Source organism: Zingiber officinale, chromosome 6B (assembly GCF_018446385.1).
Source record: "Zingiber officinale cultivar Zhangliang chromosome 6B, Zo_v1.1, whole genome shotgun sequence".
Taxonomy (NCBI): domain Eukaryota; kingdom Viridiplantae; phylum Streptophyta; class Magnoliopsida; order Zingiberales; family Zingiberaceae; genus Zingiber; species Zingiber officinale.
Window position 1 is genome coordinate 107790658 of NC_055996.1, and position 16852 is coordinate 107807509.

A 16852-nucleotide genomic window follows, 5' to 3' on the forward strand; every position below is an offset into this window, starting at 1 on the left:
ACTTAAATCTAGATTCTTCTTTGCAAACAGATTTAGCCCATAATCTGAAAATTACTGCCTATAGGGTGGATCTTGGCAATAAGGCTTTATTTGCTTTAAGCAAGCAAAATAATATTCATACTCTAGACGTGAGAACTAAAATCCAGGAACAGGGCTCACAGCTAGAAGAAATCAGCCGTCTTTCAAAGATTGTTAGGCAACAACGAGAAGATTTACTACAGTTGCTGAAACAACAAAATCAACTGAAAGAAGAGATATTGCAACTGAGGCAAGACTATCTGAAGAGACGTCCCCTCTCCAAAAAGGACGTTGAAGAATTAGTCATCAAGCTAAGTGAACAACCGAAGCATATTGAAAAGTAAACTGAAACTCTTACTGAAGAGTTATCAAAGAAGGTGGACAAAGTAGAAGAACTGATCAACCACCTAAAGCGAGTTATTGTTGGATGAACCTGCCAAAAGATTCTGAAGAGTATAAAGAGGCTATCATCTCTACTTCTACAGGGTGGCCTGATATTGGTGTTGGATTTTCTGAGAAAGAAACTTCACAAAGCCTAGTTTCATTATCTAGGCAGCTTAATTCTGTTCTTTATTCTGTTATCCAGCTAAGAAGAGAAGTACGTCAACTGAAAATCAAGATTGACAAAGTCTCTGATACAACCGGCGTAGCAGAGCTTACAGAACAACTTAGAAGAACACATCTTAGTTCTCAAGGTGCAGCCTTTATCAAGGAGAAAGGAAAAATCAAGGTATTCAAAAATCCATTTGATCTTTTGAAAAATATAAAATGAATACCAGGCAAGCACAACTTCCTCCTATCACTGGAACTGAAGTGGCAACCACCTCACAAAGACCCGGTGTTCCCCTTGTTGAGGAACAAATTCGAGACTATAGACGTACTGCCCGTGCCAGATATGAAGCTGAGAGAATGGGTCGAAGTATCGCCAACCTTGGAAGATCTATAGTAGGAAGGCAACCTAGGGAACACACCCTAGCCCTACTAATGAACCCTGAAACTGAACTTAGGCGATCTATGCACGAACGCGCAAGAACGGTACCTGCGGAGGTTCTCTACATGACCCGAAGAGATAATATACATCATAGGGTGTATCATTATAGATCTGAAGAAAGGATGCTGATTACTGGCTCAGACCAGCAAGACAGGACTTTTATAATGGAAGATTCTTATGAACGCCTAGCTCAAGCGGAGTTAGAATATATCCATCTTGGGATATTGCAGGTACGCTTCCAAATCCTCCATAGACGCTATGCGGGGACTATGACTCTCATAGTATTCAGGGACACTCGATGGAATACTGATGATAGAAGCATTATTGCTGCAATGGAGATTGATCTCGCTGAGGGACACCAGCTAATATATGTTATGCCTGATATTATGTTAACAATTAAAGATTTCTTTAGGCATATTCAGATCTCCATTCAAACCCATGGATATGAGTCATGGGAAGGAGCAGAAGCTAATCTGCTTGTGACAAGAAGTATCACCGCAAGACTATCAAATACTCCAAATATAGGATTTGCATTCCGAGTTGAAAAGGTTGCGGAATACCTCCGGTCGAAGGGGGTCAAAGCAATTGATGCAACCAAACATTCAGCCATTAAGTTCCAAGGCAGTCAGTGGAACTTACGACCTTCAAGGGTAATTCTCCCTATGCAACCATCATCTTTATTATCTTCAACTAACTATGATGGCAGTACTTCAATACAATTTGGAGGCTATCAACCAGCTGCTTCATCTAAAGCACCTCTGTACAATAAGGAAGACGATGAGACTGATGGAGAACATATAGTCGGTGTTATTACTATTATTGATGATTCGCTGGATGACTACCCAGTTCTTATAGCCACTAATGATTTGCTTCAAGATTACCCAGCGCTCGCAGCCTTCGAAGATTCTCTCCTCCAAAGCATGGTGGGAGAAGAAGAAAGTGAAGAAAGTGAAGAAGAAGCAATCTCAAAAATCCTTGAGGAAACAACAATCTCATCACCAAGAAGCCGATACAACATCAATACTACTCTTGATGATTATCCTGAGCTCCAAAATATTGAAAGAATTCTCTCCACTGGGGAATCAGCAATAAGTCATTACAGACCACCTCAAGATGAGGAGATGGATATCCCAGGATATGCCCCAGCAGGAAGCTCAAGAGGTTGGGCAGGCATTGAAGAAGCCAACCTAGCGGGGAAAAAGCCAAAGAAGTGGGAAAACAACTCTGAATGGTTCCAACTACCATCAGCTAACGCAAGAAGAGGTTCGGTATTTGTAATGCCTTATGATTTTGACCCAAAGGTTTTTGACAGATGGGAAAGCTCTACCCTCATCCACCTTGCGGACAAAAATTTTGAGCTCCCAGAAGACAAAATTTTATATATTGAAAACCTTCTTGGAGAATCAGAGAAGAAAGCATTTGTGACATGGCGAATGAAATACCAAGAGGAATTTGAAGATCTAAAGAAGCAAGCCATGGGCAATAACGGTACGCAAAATGTTCTTAATCAAATGAGGCTAATTTTCTACCTTGAAAATCCAAAGGTAGGAACAACTGGTGAACAGGACAGCGCCTACAAAACCCTGAAGAGCCTGGTATGTAATGAGATGACTGACAAGGCGGTGTACCGATACATGAATGACTATTTCCACTTGGCATCTAAAAGTGGAAGAATGTGGGTGAATGAAGAATTATCAACAGAATTCTTTACAAAGCTACCAAGACCCCTGGGAGACAGGGTTGAGAAGGCATTCAAAGAGAGGCACCCTACCAACACAATAGGGGTGGTACCAAGAATAGCCTTCACCAGGCAATTCTTGAAAGATATGTGTCAAGAAGCCCTTTTTCAAAGCCAGCTCAAGAAGATGAACTTCTGTGGCAATACACCTGTTCATGGTATATATGGGAAGAATAAGGAGAAAACAGGTAAGAAGTTTGGTGCTAGAAAAAGCACGACTTACAAGGGAAAGCCTCATGATTCCCATGTAAGAATTGGTAAAGCAAAACACCTTGCTTTGCGTAAAAAGAATTGCAAGTGCTATGCATGTGGTGAAACAGGCCATTATGCGTCTGAATGCACAAACCCTAGAAAAATAATGAAAAGGGTTGCAATCTTGGACTCTTTGGAGTTGCAGGAAGGGATAGAAGTGGTCTCCGTAGGAATGAATGAATCAGATTTATCTGATATTTACTCTGTTTCTGAAGGAGAAGACCTACCTTATCAGCCTGAAGAATTTGATATTTTTATGCTCCAACAGACTGACATTTCACAGGAAACCTTGAAGATAAGAAGAACGCATCCTCTGGCATTTCTACCTCAGAGAAAGACTGAAGGAGCGGCCGGCTATGACCTAGCAACATGTGAAGGTTGTGTTCTAACGCCACATTCTCATGCCATATTGAACACTGGCATTAGTATCAAACTACCAGAAGGAACCTATGGAAGGATAGCTCCTAGATCTGGTTTATCAGCAAAAGGTATATTCATTAATGGGGGAGTTATTGACGCTGATTTTAGAGGAAGCATTCAGGTGATCCTATTCAATTTCTCATTTGAGAACATATTATTCAATATCGGTGATAATATAGCGCAGCTCATTATTGAGAAAATAGCACTCCCAGAAGTAGAGGAAGTACAATTTTTAGATCAAACTCAGAGAGGATCTCGAAGCTTCGGATCAACAGATAAACAAGAAGAAAAGAAGGCATCAGCAGCATTTAAACCAGTGCCTATTCCTATTAATATGCTCCAGGTTATAGAAGATGAACCTTCTGAATATCTAATTGGAGAATCCGAATGGCGATCTCAAATGCGGGTCTCAAGAAAAGAATACTTATGTCAACATGACTGGAGTTATGATGAAACTACTGCAGCTGATTGTAGAGACTGCAAACTTGAAGCAAGAGCAGGTAACAGAATTGACTGTCGAAAGTGCAAATTAATCATCTGTTCTTTATGTACATATCATTGTTTCAAAATTTCATGGCCAAGTACAACTAGAACACAGATGAAGAAGACACTCTCAGCCCTGCAAAGTAATTTGATACAAAAGTTCATTAGAAGAGAAAGTGAACTTGAGGAAGAAGTCAAAAATTTGAGACAGCAAATCTCAGGTATGGAAGAATTAGCAATTATACAGGAAGCCCCCTCAGAATATGAAAGAGAATTAACAGAAGTCCAGCAAGAAAATGCTTTCCTCAAGCTAATGAATGAAAAGCAGCAAAAGGAGATTGAAGCCTTAAAACAAGAGAAGCAACTCCTACTGGAACTCGGGGAGATAAATAAAAGGGAATTGATGGATCTCAAAACCAGGTTACTTGTTCCCTCGTCTCTTCCTGTACTGACATTCAATGAATATTATGTTAATGCTGCACCGCAGAGAAATAATCTTCTAAACATCAAGGTGAAAGTAGAAATCAACAATCAAGATTGTGTCCTAAATGCAATATTGGACACTGGAGCCGCAACTTGTGTCTGTGACGGAACAAAGATTCCCAAGGAATTTAGACAACAAGCCTCTGTAGACGCTCTCATTCAAGGTGTTAATGGTGCAACAAAAGTAAGTGAAATTCTGAAGGAAGGAAAAATTTGGGTAGGTGAGCAGTACTTCAGGCTACCCAGAACTTTTGTCATGCCCTCCTTAGCAGAAGGATTAAACTTCATCCTTGGAATGAATTTTATTCGAGCAATGGAAGGAGGACTGAGAATAGAGAAAGGGGAGGTGACTTTTTACAAATTGGTTACCACAGTTTCAACCCCTCCCACTGCACACCAGGTAACTCTACTTGAAGAACTGGATCTTGAGTTAACTGAATATTATGATATTTGTGCAGCTATGCCACAAAAGGGCATCATTAATCAAGAATTGATTGATTCCCGAGAACTTGAAAGGCTAAGAAAGCTTGGCGTTATTGGGGAAGAACCATTAAAGTTCTGGGAAAAGAATCAAGTAAAATGCAGAATAGAGGTCAAGAATCCAGATTTGATCATAGAAGATCGACCTCTCAAACATGTGACTATCAAGATGAAGGAGACAATGGCCAGACATGTCAAAAGGTTACTAGATCTTAAAGTAATCAGACCATCATCTAGTAAACACAGAACCACAGCCATAATGGTGGAATCAGGTACGGAAGTTGATCCTGTTACTGGCCTAGAGAAACGAGGTAAAGAACGTTTGGTTTTTAATTACAAACGTCTTAATGATAATACTGAAAAAGACCAGTATTCTTTACCTGGTATTAATACAATTATTGCACGGATTGGTCATTCAAAGATATACTCAAAATTTGATCTAAAGAGCGGTTTTCACCAAGTTATGATGGAACCAGAGTCAATTCCGTGGACAGCATTCTGGGCAATTGATGGATTATATGAATGGCTTGTTATGCCATTCGGCCTTAAGAACGCGCCTGCAATCTTTCAAAGGAAGATGGACAATTGCTTCCGAGGTACTGAAGAATTCATTGCTATTTATATTGACGACATACTTGTGTTTTCAGATACCTATGAGGCGCATAAAAGGCATTTAAAGGCCTTTATCACAATCTGTGAGCAGAATGGGCTGATACTTAGCCCAACCAAGTACAAAATTGGAGTCAAACAAGTGGACTTCTTGGGAGCCACTATTGGAGATTCTAAAATCAGGCTACAACCACATATTATTCAAAAAATCCTAGAAACAAAATCTGAGAGCTTGACTGAAATACGAGCACTAAGAAGATGGCTGGGAATCTTGAACTATGCAAGAGCGTACATCCCTAATCTGGGAAAGACGCTAGGACCACTTTACTCCAAGACGTCTGTCAAAGGTGAAAGACGTATGAATACACAGGACTGGAAAATCATAGAACAGATCAAACAGCAAGTTCAGAACCTGCCAGACCTGGAAATTCCCCCGCCAAATGCAATTATCCTCCTGGAAACTGACGGATGCATGGAGGGATGGGGCGGTATATGTAAATGGAAGACTTCTAAAGGAGAACCAAGGACTTCTGAGAAAATTTGTGCATATGCTTCAGGGCGATTCTTGCCGGTGAAAAGCACTATTGATGCAGAAGTTCAGGCCGTGATCAACAGCTTGGAAAAATTTAAAATTTATTATCTTGATAAATCTGAGTTGATTATCAGAACGGATAGCCATGCTATAGTCAAATTCTATGAAAAGGCTTCTGATCACAAACCATCCCGGGTACGTTGGCTTACCCTTTCAGATTATATTTCAGGGATTGGTATAAAAGTCTCCTTTGAACATATAAGTGGGAAAGACAATGTCTTAGCTGATGAACTCTCTCGGCTGATAACTACAATTCTGGTGGACAAATGGGAGCACACCTTACTGCGTCCACTAACAAAGGCTATTAGTGAGGTTTTACAAAAACCTAATCCTGTTGCAGAAGCAAGAATGGCATCCCATATCTCGAACGCATTGAGGACCAGCAAAAAGGGTAATGAGCTTGTTAATGTAATTATAAATAACCAACTCTCTTTGCAGTGTGCATGCGGAAGAGATGCAGCCTTGCTAGTTTCTCACACTAGCAGGAATCCTGGACGACATTTCTATAAGTGCAGCACCGATACATGTCACTCCTGGTATTGGGCTGACTTGATAGAAAATTATGTGCAACAAAGGCTCAACATGGAGGCACCTTTGGCCCAGGAACCAATTAATTGGGTCAACATAGAACAACAAGGCTACTGGGACAACGACCCAATATGGGAAGAACCAGGGTTAGGAGAACCCGAAGTTATCAATAATGATGATGAAGCCAACTCAGAGGTTGATGATCCTACGGAAGATTCTTCACTCTTCCACCAGCACATGGACTGAAGCGGACGTGGTGGACCCCCCCACAAACAAATGTCGGAACAATAATTCAGGAATCTTATCCTGACTTTTTCTTTTATAAAGGACTTACGTGTCCTCTTTACTTTTAGAACGTGCACCGAAAGTAGATTGTCGTGCACTAAGTGTGACAAAGTTGAGTCATGAGGCATTTGCTAGTTGAGGTTCTTTACTTACTAGCTAAGCAAAGCCTCCACTCCTTGATGTATATAAGGAGTAGCTCTCTAAGTGTAACAGGCATCGAAGAAGATCTCTATCTGCCTATTCACTCCTAAGTTTCAGAAAGCAACTGAATCATTTTCAGCCTTGCGAGTAAGAAACAAGATCCTGTAAGATTTCCGCTAGCAGCTTGTAAGTTTGTGTGTTTGAAATAAATTCTCTTTCTTTATATATCTCTCTCTCTGGTATCATCATTGGGAGAGGTGGCGTGATTGTGAAGCAACTGAGATCTGATACACAAGCTAAGATTAGAATTGGGGAGACTGTACGTGGTTGTGATGTGCGTGGCATTGCCATTTTTAGCACAAGGGAGGAAACCAATATATTTGAAGATAGTGATGACAAAATGTGTCCTGCTCAAGATGCTCTATTCAAGGTCCATGAGCGACTTGTTACTGATGAGGTAGTGGCCGAAGAAGATAGTGATGGAGATAGTCCTCAAGTTACTGCTTGACTTCTTGTCCCTTCTGATCAGATTGGTAGTATCATTGGGAAATGAGGACAAATCATTCAAGGAATTCGTAGCGATACTGGTGCTCAAGTCCGCATTCTTAAGAATGATCGCCTCCCAGCTTGTGCCATTAGTGGTGATGAGCTACTCCAGGTATTCAAATCAGCCTATCATTTCAACTGTAAGCATTTAATCATGACATGGTTGCCTAAGATGTACTATCCACTTTAGGTAAGAATGATGATTAGGATGCTCTTGTTTCTTGATCATAGAGCTTTCCTATGTGTTATACAGTTCTGTTTTTCAGGGAGCTTTTTATTTATCATGGTGGTCGGCAGTAGATGTTCATTTGTCAATTGTGTACTGGTTTCCGTATGCCACTGCCATCCTCAAATGCTATATTTATAAACTAACTTTGGATGTTTTTCAGCATTGTCGAATCCTCTTATAAATGTTTTCTCCATGCCTGTGTGATGCAATAGGATTTTTTTAATAATCGGTTACATAGGTTATTTGTTCTCCTCCTTGATTAAAGCACATAAAAAGCTGTGAGCCAGTATGTATGATGAATTTGAGTTAAGTTTAAGCTTATGTACTTGTTTGGAAACAGATCAGTGGAGAAGCATCAGTTGTGAAGAAGGCTCTTCTTCAAGTTTCATCACGTCTCCATGATAATCCATCTCGTTCGCACCACCTTCTATTTGCCAGTTCACCATCAGTGTTCCCTGGTGCTAGTCAGTTTGGAGTCTCAAGCAATGCTGGCCCATTAATTGGTATTGGCCCCTTGGTAGGTTCTTATAGAGGTTATAAAGGAGAAGCACCTGTAGATTGGCTTTACCCACCTTCAAGAGATGAAGGTGCTGCAAGGGAGTTCAGCTTACGTCTTCTCTGTCCTGCTGCAAACATTGGAAGTGTAATAGGAAAGAATGGTGTGATCATTAACCAAATAAGGCAGGAATCTGGAGCTTCTATTAAAGTAGATAGTAACTCTGTTGAAGATGACTGCATAATCACAATTTCTGCTAAAGAGGTCCCACAACTTTTTTTGCACGCATGCCCTAGCTTGTTTGTGTATTCTCATATAGTTATTTTTTTCCTTATGCTTATTAGTTCTCTCCTGATATTTGTATTTTAGTTCTTCGATGATCCAATCTCTCTCGCAATAGATGCTGCAGTTCGCTTGCAGCCGCGTTGTAGTGAAAAAAGTGAAAAAGAATCAGGTGAATTTTCATATACCACCCGCCTTCTGGTATCCACTTTGCAGATTGGTTGCCTGATTGGTAAAGCTGGATCAATCATTTCTGAGATGAGGAGGGCTACAAGAGCCAACATACGTGTGCTTTCAAAAGAAAATGTTCCGAAAGTTGCTTCTGAAGATGATGAGATGGTTCAGGTAAGCTATTATTATTTTTTATTTCCCCACTTGTTTTTCGTAATTTCTTCACATTCTGTTATGTGCCATTATACTGGTTTTATACAGATTAGTGGAGAGATTGACATTGCAAGAGATGCACTTGTCCATGTGACAACTAGTCTAAAAGCCAATTTATTTGAAAGGGATAGTACATCAGCTGCACATGGTTCTTCTGCTCCTCACCATCGTTTTCCAGTTGATGCTTCTGATGGTCCAAAATATCATGGAGGCAGGGATAGTAAATCACATGGTCATGGGTTTTCATATTCTGGTGGATATGGTACTTCCCGTAATTTGCTACCGTCTGATACTAATGCAGGCTATGGCAGTTCGCAAGTATGTTTTTCCCACTTCAAATATCTTGATACCTTAATTTATAATAATTATCTCTATCTATATTCTATTCATGTTTTGTTTGGTCAATCTGCATGTTAGCTTTCTGAAATTCCACTAATGATTTGTAGCTACCTTCAGGGTGGTGGTAGCAATTATAGTTCATATGATGGATACTCTTCACGTTATGGAAACATTGGGTAACAGTTTGTTTGTTTTTTTTTCTTATTTCATTCACAGTTTTTAAATGTTTGTCATTAATGCTTTGCAAGGAACCTTATGGTTGGAGGTTTATAGAGATTATTAGAATATGTCCATTCAGGATCATTGAAAACCTAAAACACCTTTTTTAGTATTACCCCAACTAATTTAGTTTGGACTGTAGCAATCAGTAATTTTGGAGTTATCATTTAGATGAGTAAAAATTTGATGATCTGCGGATAAGGTCATGGATGTTCTGAATGTTGGAAAAAATAAGAATTTCTGGGTGTCTTAGATTGTTATTTATAACAGTCGTGGGTTAATGGTTTTGCTAGAATTCGACTGTAGAATGGGGGTCATCATAGGTTTTTTTTTGCTTTTGAAATATTTGTGGAGCTTACAAACGCTACGGAAGAAAAGGTTGTGTACTATTGTATTGAAGTAAGGTAGATTGCTTATTGCCCTAGAGTTATATTGGTACACAGGGAGAAAATAAAGAGGAAATGTAGAAAGCAATATCAGAACTCTAATGTGGCAGTTAAATTCTGTATCTAGCACGAAGAGAAAAAAAATAAAAATGCAAGGTCATGTACAATTTCCTAGTCAAACTTAAACTCTATCTGTTTTTTTTTACTATGTTTTACGTTTTATAAGAGAATATGGTGGCTTTGCACTTTTTATCCCGTTTGAAATCTCATACCATTAGCATGTGCTGGTTTAGATAAAGGCCAACATAAATCGCCAGAATATTGGCAGTTGTGTGTATGCCACCTGCTGCCTTACTCCAGTACAAGGCAATCTATTGTCTTTTGTCTTCTGTATGCAGTTTCTAGGCTGTGGGGTTTTATTCTAAGAATGGGTAGTTTTAGTCAAATTTGTTTTCTTTGCAATAGAGAGATGATTGCTTGATAAATTAGTTGACAATTATAATGTGGAGATGTGACATGGTCATCACAAATAACTTATTAGTATGTAAAGGGCTCCAATTATGGGAAGCTTCAGACTCTTCTGCGGCAATCAATTGAGAAAAGAGACGATTCAAATCGGAATCCTAACTTTTGGCCATGGTATTTGCAATGATTATTTGACATTTCGGTATTGTAACGAAAAATGAATTTGTAATTATGAGAGCCAACAATGTGTGAATCTAATAGATTAAGTTTCAGAATATTCTATTACAATTAATTGAGAAAGTTCACTGAGAGTTGCCTAGTAGTGTTTAAATGTCAATAAATTATCAGAATCTTGGAACATTTGGTTAGCAGAGAAAGTAATGTACTATGGATGGAAGAGGGGAGACCATGGATAACACTTGGTAAATGGCACCATGCCTTGTTATACTAGAATTGTGAGTTTAGTTGGCATCCGACACTCAACAATATGCCAAAGTAACACATATCATTATGCCATGGCAGTAGGTCTTTGGTAGAAAAACAAGTAAAACTTTAGCTATTGTGAAGGTAAACAATGAACTCGAAAATTTGGCAGTACTTAGATTTGGCTCATCATTTTTGGATTATTCCACCAGTTCATGCTGTACTTATTATCTGATGGTAGACAACGTTGATTTTATCTATATAATAGTTTAAGTCTCCTCAAAGCTTGCACTAAGCATAAGGGTAGGTTACATCTCAACAGTTGTCATTTTGCCAATTAAATAGTGTTTCCATATGATTTTCAGGTCTGAGTCCTTGTTCTGATACTTAGTTTCATATGCCTTCCATTATTGTGCATGTATTTCTTTTACCTACAAAACTCTCACGTTAATAAACTTGAGAATCAATTGCTAGTTATCCAATGCTCTTCTGATTATCATTTTTCACTATACCTTGCACATTAATCACCAATGGTGTTTAAACAATTGCACATGACATTCGATATTTGCTAGTTATGCAATCCACTTCTGATAAGTTCTCGACCTCTTTGTGGCCATGATTTTAACTCCATCTTAAAGATGATTTAGATAGCCTAGTTTCTTTAGCGTGCTCATTACTGACAAATTGCAAGTGTTCAGTATCTGTGCAGCTTTTCATATTATCCAAAGAAAATTGTTTCTGTTGCCTTAATCATGAGCATGCTTTACCAGGTTATCTGGTCCCAACAGATCCCATGGGAAACATCATGATTATTAAAACCTCAGTGAGTAGGACCAACAGGTAGAACATCCTTTTTGATTCTGAAATGCATGAAATGGTATCCAACATACTTTTGGAAGCTTTGTTGCTTCATGACCCTAAAAACCTATATCAGACTTCTAATGCAGCTAATCTTTTTCACCTTTGTTGACTTGCTCTCCTATTAAAACAGTTTAGGTCTGAGAAGCCTGGAGCCAGCCTATATATGAAGCCTCAAGCCTAAACCAGACGACCAGATGAACAAGTCTGAGATGTTTATCTCTCACATAAAATGATGTTACCATTTATCTCCTACCTGCCCCTTGCTTTATACCAGAACATTACTGCATAACCATGGACCTAAGCTTGAAGCTTCCCAATCAAGCTTTGTCTTAAGGATTATTCAGCTGTTTGTATTTTGAACCTCCACTGTCCTCTGTTGGTGATCACTGAGTAGGGTGCCTATATTTTAGATATTGTTTCTTATTGAAACCATTTGTCGAAGGTTCCTACTGATCTGTACCTTATTGATGTCCTATTACAACGTTTAGATTTACTTCCGCTGCTACCATATGGTCTGTGAAAATTTATTCTGTGCCATTAGATTGTTATCTTGCCTCTCTGTTTGTGGGGTCCTCCCTCTATTAGTGTTATCGCCATACGTGAACTATAGGTTTTTCTGTACTTCAATCAATAATTTTTTTTCGACCTCTTTTTTTTTCATTTTGATAAAAAATTACTGATATTGATCGGTTCTTGGAAACATCTATACTTCAACATGTGGGACCCTGCTTCTCCATGTAGGTTCATAGAGATATATATCTGTGCCTATGTAAGAGTCTTTCCTAATGAGTCTGAAAGCTTATGTAGATATCTTAAATCACAGTTAATCAGTTCAATTACCTGTTCCACTGGACCATCCTTTTCTTAATCTTGGAATACAATTATTCTTGTTATTTTCAATATTTTGATTTGATTCATTCATTGAACTTATGGTTCTCTTCTCTCTTATACTTTGGTGTTGTGTTTGCTATTTCAAGATTTTAGTCAATGCCTTTATGACTCATCTTAAATCTAACTATATAACCAATAATGCACTTATTTGTTTTGTTACATCGATCTGGATTGCGTTGGTTTATATTTTGGAGACTATGATATTTCAATCTGATCATACTGTGCCCTTTTTATTTAGCTGTACAATAAATTCAACTTCTGTGTACTGTGTCTCGGTATTTGGAGAATTATGACAGACTGTTGTATCATTTAGATGTTGTTGTTTCATTGAGATAGATGTGATCTTTCTTTTACTTTGTCTGATTCATTTGATAGTTTTGTAAACAATTATTTTTAGTGCGAGAATTAATCAGTCGTCTCCTTTTATCTTTGAAATTGTTACATAAACTAAGTTATTATTTGATTTAGTGGTAGTTAAATCTGGAACCTTTTTGTTCAGACGTTAATTCATATAATAATAATGATAGGATGGCGTAACATTGTTGCACTTGCTAGAAAATAGTGTCGTCCATGGGCTTTGTGGGCATTTCAACAAATTGCTAGTAAAGAAACAAAAAACTTGAATCTCTTTTCCTTTTTACTTTTTTGTTTTTCGAAAATGTGGTTATGATATTCAAGACTTGATTTCTCAAGTTTCAGAGCAAGCTGAGGCTGGAAAGTGCTACTAAATATAAATTCTTGTATTATTTTTATATTATTTGCTTGAAAATAAAACAGAGTTCCAACGAATTCATGCTAATCTAACAATTTTATTGCCATTTTAATCAAGTCATCAGAAACGAATTACGTGCTGATAAGCCATCCTTTTTTAGATTTGCACAAGTCTTACAGTTGCAATTAGGATATCACCATTTCGAAATTCTCAACTAATCCTCGACGGCTAAATCTTCATGCCCACAACTTTCGTCCGTGTCGCTTTGGCGCTTAAATAAAAGCAGGCAGCGACTCCATTAATTCAGATCAACGCCTTACATAAAAACTCTTTTATAATTTTTACTACAATTGCCATGTTCACATTTATAATTGATGGTTGTCCCCTTTTGTTCCTTCAAAAGGAGATTATACCTAACCTTGACGACCAAATATTGATCGCCATTGGCCCTTTTCTCACTTATATATATATATAAGGATTAATACGCATAAAGGAATGTCATATTGTATTGCCCTTTTCTCATTTATGTATATATATATATATATATATCTATGGATTAATATGCATATATATTGGCCCTTTATTCATTTAGGTACACATATAAAAAAGGATTAATATTCATAAAGAAATGTCAATGTAGGCCTCATCCTTGTCTTTCATGTCTATAGTTGTGAGGTTGAATCAAACTCAACATTCTATACAAGGACTTGTCCCAAGATGTTAGCTATTGTGCTTGGGCAAGTGCAATCGGCTCAGATTTAATCCATGCATCAACTCTTCTTATCTATATGCTTTGTGAATTTGTACATCTTCACATGAAGACACACATGATTACTCTTTAACATTAGTTTACATTATATTCTATGTATCCTTTTTTTTTTTATCCCATAGGCTCGAGTGACAAAACTGAAGCTCCCCTACCACTCAATCTTATATTCAGTCCAATACATCGATCCTAATTATGGCGTACCAAATCGCATCGCTTAACAATCACAAAGGACTAAAAAGATCCTCTTTAGTTGCTCATTCTTAATGGTATTAATTAATGAGAACTATATTGATGTCCCTTTGAATTACTAAAACATTTATTTATTGAAATTTTTGTATCCGTCAATCTTATTTATCTCATTGATTTTTTCCCCTTATTGTTTTACGTTTCAAACGGTGAGCAATTGCTCGAATATAATCATAAATTATTATCTTACTTTTTACATAGACAAAACATGACACGTAATTACGTTTTAGATGTTTGTGATGGGAAATGACAATGACGTCCAGCTCATCGCCATTCCTTGGGGCCCCCATTTCTTACACCGTCACGCATCACATCTCACCATATTTCGACACAGCAAGCAACTTTTCCAAAGACCTCCCCTCAGAATTAGGGGATGAGATCTCTGATCCGCGGTAAAGACTGGGTCAATTTTTGATTCAGCCTTGGTATTGATGGGGACAATGATCCCCCACTTATTAACAGATGAGTATCATTATCTCCCTCTTCTTTTTTCCTATTTCAAAAAGAAAAACAGGCTATCCATCGTCCCTTCTACGCTTCACTTCATTATAAATGACACAGAGCAGAGTGTCTCGTTAAGAGATTTGCGCAAGTTAGAATTTAGTAGCATGGCTTCTTTCTTCTCCTTTTCGCATGCTTTCTCTTCCTCTCTGTTTCTTACGTTGTTGTTGTTAGGCTTCTACGAGTGCGAGGCTCAATTAACCACGACGTTCTATGACACCTCTTGCCCCAGCGTGTCGACTATCGTGCGTGACCAGGTGAGACAGGCACAGAGCTCGGATCCACGCATCCTCGCGAGCCTCACTCGCCTCTTCTTCCATGATTGCTTCGCCAACGTATGTTGCTCTGTCTCCTCTTAACTAGCTTCCTTTCATAATCGGCATGATCAAATCTAAATTTAATCACTATGATGATCTTCGTAGGGTTGCGATGGATCGATATTGCTAGATAATAGCAGCACGGAGAAGGGTACTGCCCCGAACAAGAATTCTGCGCGGGGTTTTGACATCATAGATAAGATCAAAGTCGCGGTGGAAAACAACTGCTCCGGCATTGTGTCATGCTCTGACATCTTAGCTATTACCGCTGAAGCTTCAGTCAACTTAGTAAGAGTTAATTATAATTCTGTCATTTAATAAAGTTTTGAATTCGAGAGCTCAAATTCACCTTTCATTTTCATTAATGATTAATTAATTATGTGATGAATCTTCAGTTTATCCTTCTCTTAAATCAATTTCTATCAAAATTTTGAAAACTGTTAAAACTTAAGGCAGGTGGGCCTTCATGGAGTGTCTTACTTGGAAGAAGAGATGGAACTACAACCAACATAACTGCCGCGAATAACCTCCCTTCTCCCTTCGACAGTGTGACTGTCCTCCAACAAAAGTTTGCGGCTGTCAACCTTAACGTCACAGATTTAGTCGCCTTATCTGGTAATTGAACAACTCTCTTGAAGTATGACAACGTTTACATACATACATGAATATCGACTTTAATTTTAAATAGATTGTAAATTGTAGGAGCTCACACCTTTGGGCGCGCACAATGTCGGACATTCAACCAGCGGCTCTACAACTTCGGTGACACAGGCAACCCAGATCCATCGTTGAACACCACATACCTCTCCGCATTGCAGCAGAGTTGCCCGCAGGGCGGAAACGTCAGCGCCCTCAATGACTTTGATGTCTCCACTCCTGACGCCTTTGATAACAAATACTATACCAATTTGCAGAGCCTGAGGGGGCTGCTCCAAACCGACCAAGACCTGCTCTCTGCTGCCTCCACCAATGCATCTACTGCCCCCATCGTCAACGAGTTTGCCATGAATCAAACTGCCTTTTTCGAGAGCTTTCTCGAGGCTATGATCAAGATGGGCAACATCAGTGTGCTCACGGGGAGCAACGGGGAGATCAGGAGCAATTGCCGGCAAGTGAATGAAGCTAGTGGCTGAATGAAGTTGGCGCTAAAAGAAGTTGCTCTGTTGTGCCAATTTGAATTCAAACTCAATAACATGTCTAGTGTCTTAATTACCAATCGATAGAACCGACTAGTCCGGTTTGTTTATTAGTTTTAAATAAATAAATATGGTAAATCACAAAACTTGGTGCTAACCTAGCTATATTATAAAAATCTCTTCTTCTCTAAGGTCACAGAGCTTAAAACCCTTTACCAGTTTCTTTGTTTTTTGAAAAACAAAAAAACACAGAAAATTCTGATGTTGTCACTCGGAGCCAGATACGGTCACCTCCATGCCCAACAGGAGCTCTGGAGGGAGAAGATGAGGAGGAAGGAAAGAGGGAGGAAGGGGAAAGAAGAGAAGAACTAGAAGGAGGAGAAGTAGACAGAGGAGAAAGGCTGTAAAGCAAAAGCATACAGTCGTTCCGACTTCCGAGGCCAAAGCAGAGCAGTAAGTAAACAGTAAAAGCGAAGGCGCCTTTTTTTTTTTTTTTAAGATTATTTTTGTTTTTCACTTTTTGGAAACTAAATAAATAAATATGTGTACGGTTTAATTTTTCTTATATTTTTGTTTTAAAAAAACCATTAGATTATGAATAATTTTTTACGGGCCGGGCTAACCCAGGAA

The 16852-nt window shown here is 38.6% G+C and overlaps 1 protein-coding gene and 1 pseudogene across 1 annotated transcript; both read left to right on the forward strand.

The window, feature by feature from the left end:
• The first annotated feature begins 6998 nt into the window (after nt 1-6998).
• Nucleotides 6999-12155, forward strand: LOC121991343 (annotated as a pseudogene).
• Nucleotides 12156-13101: 946 nt separating this feature from the next.
• Nucleotides 13102-16413, forward strand: LOC121988775 (peroxidase A2-like). The gene is made up of 4 exons (XM_042542427.1): nt 13102-15104; nt 15192-15374; nt 15539-15701; nt 15789-16413. The coding sequence occupies exons 1-4, from the start codon at nt 14700-14702 to the stop codon at nt 16217-16219; spliced, it is 1182 nt and encodes a 393-aa protein (XP_042398361.1). The 5' UTR covers nt 13102-14699; the 3' UTR covers nt 16220-16413.
• The last annotated feature ends 439 nt before the right edge of the window (nt 16414-16852 follow it).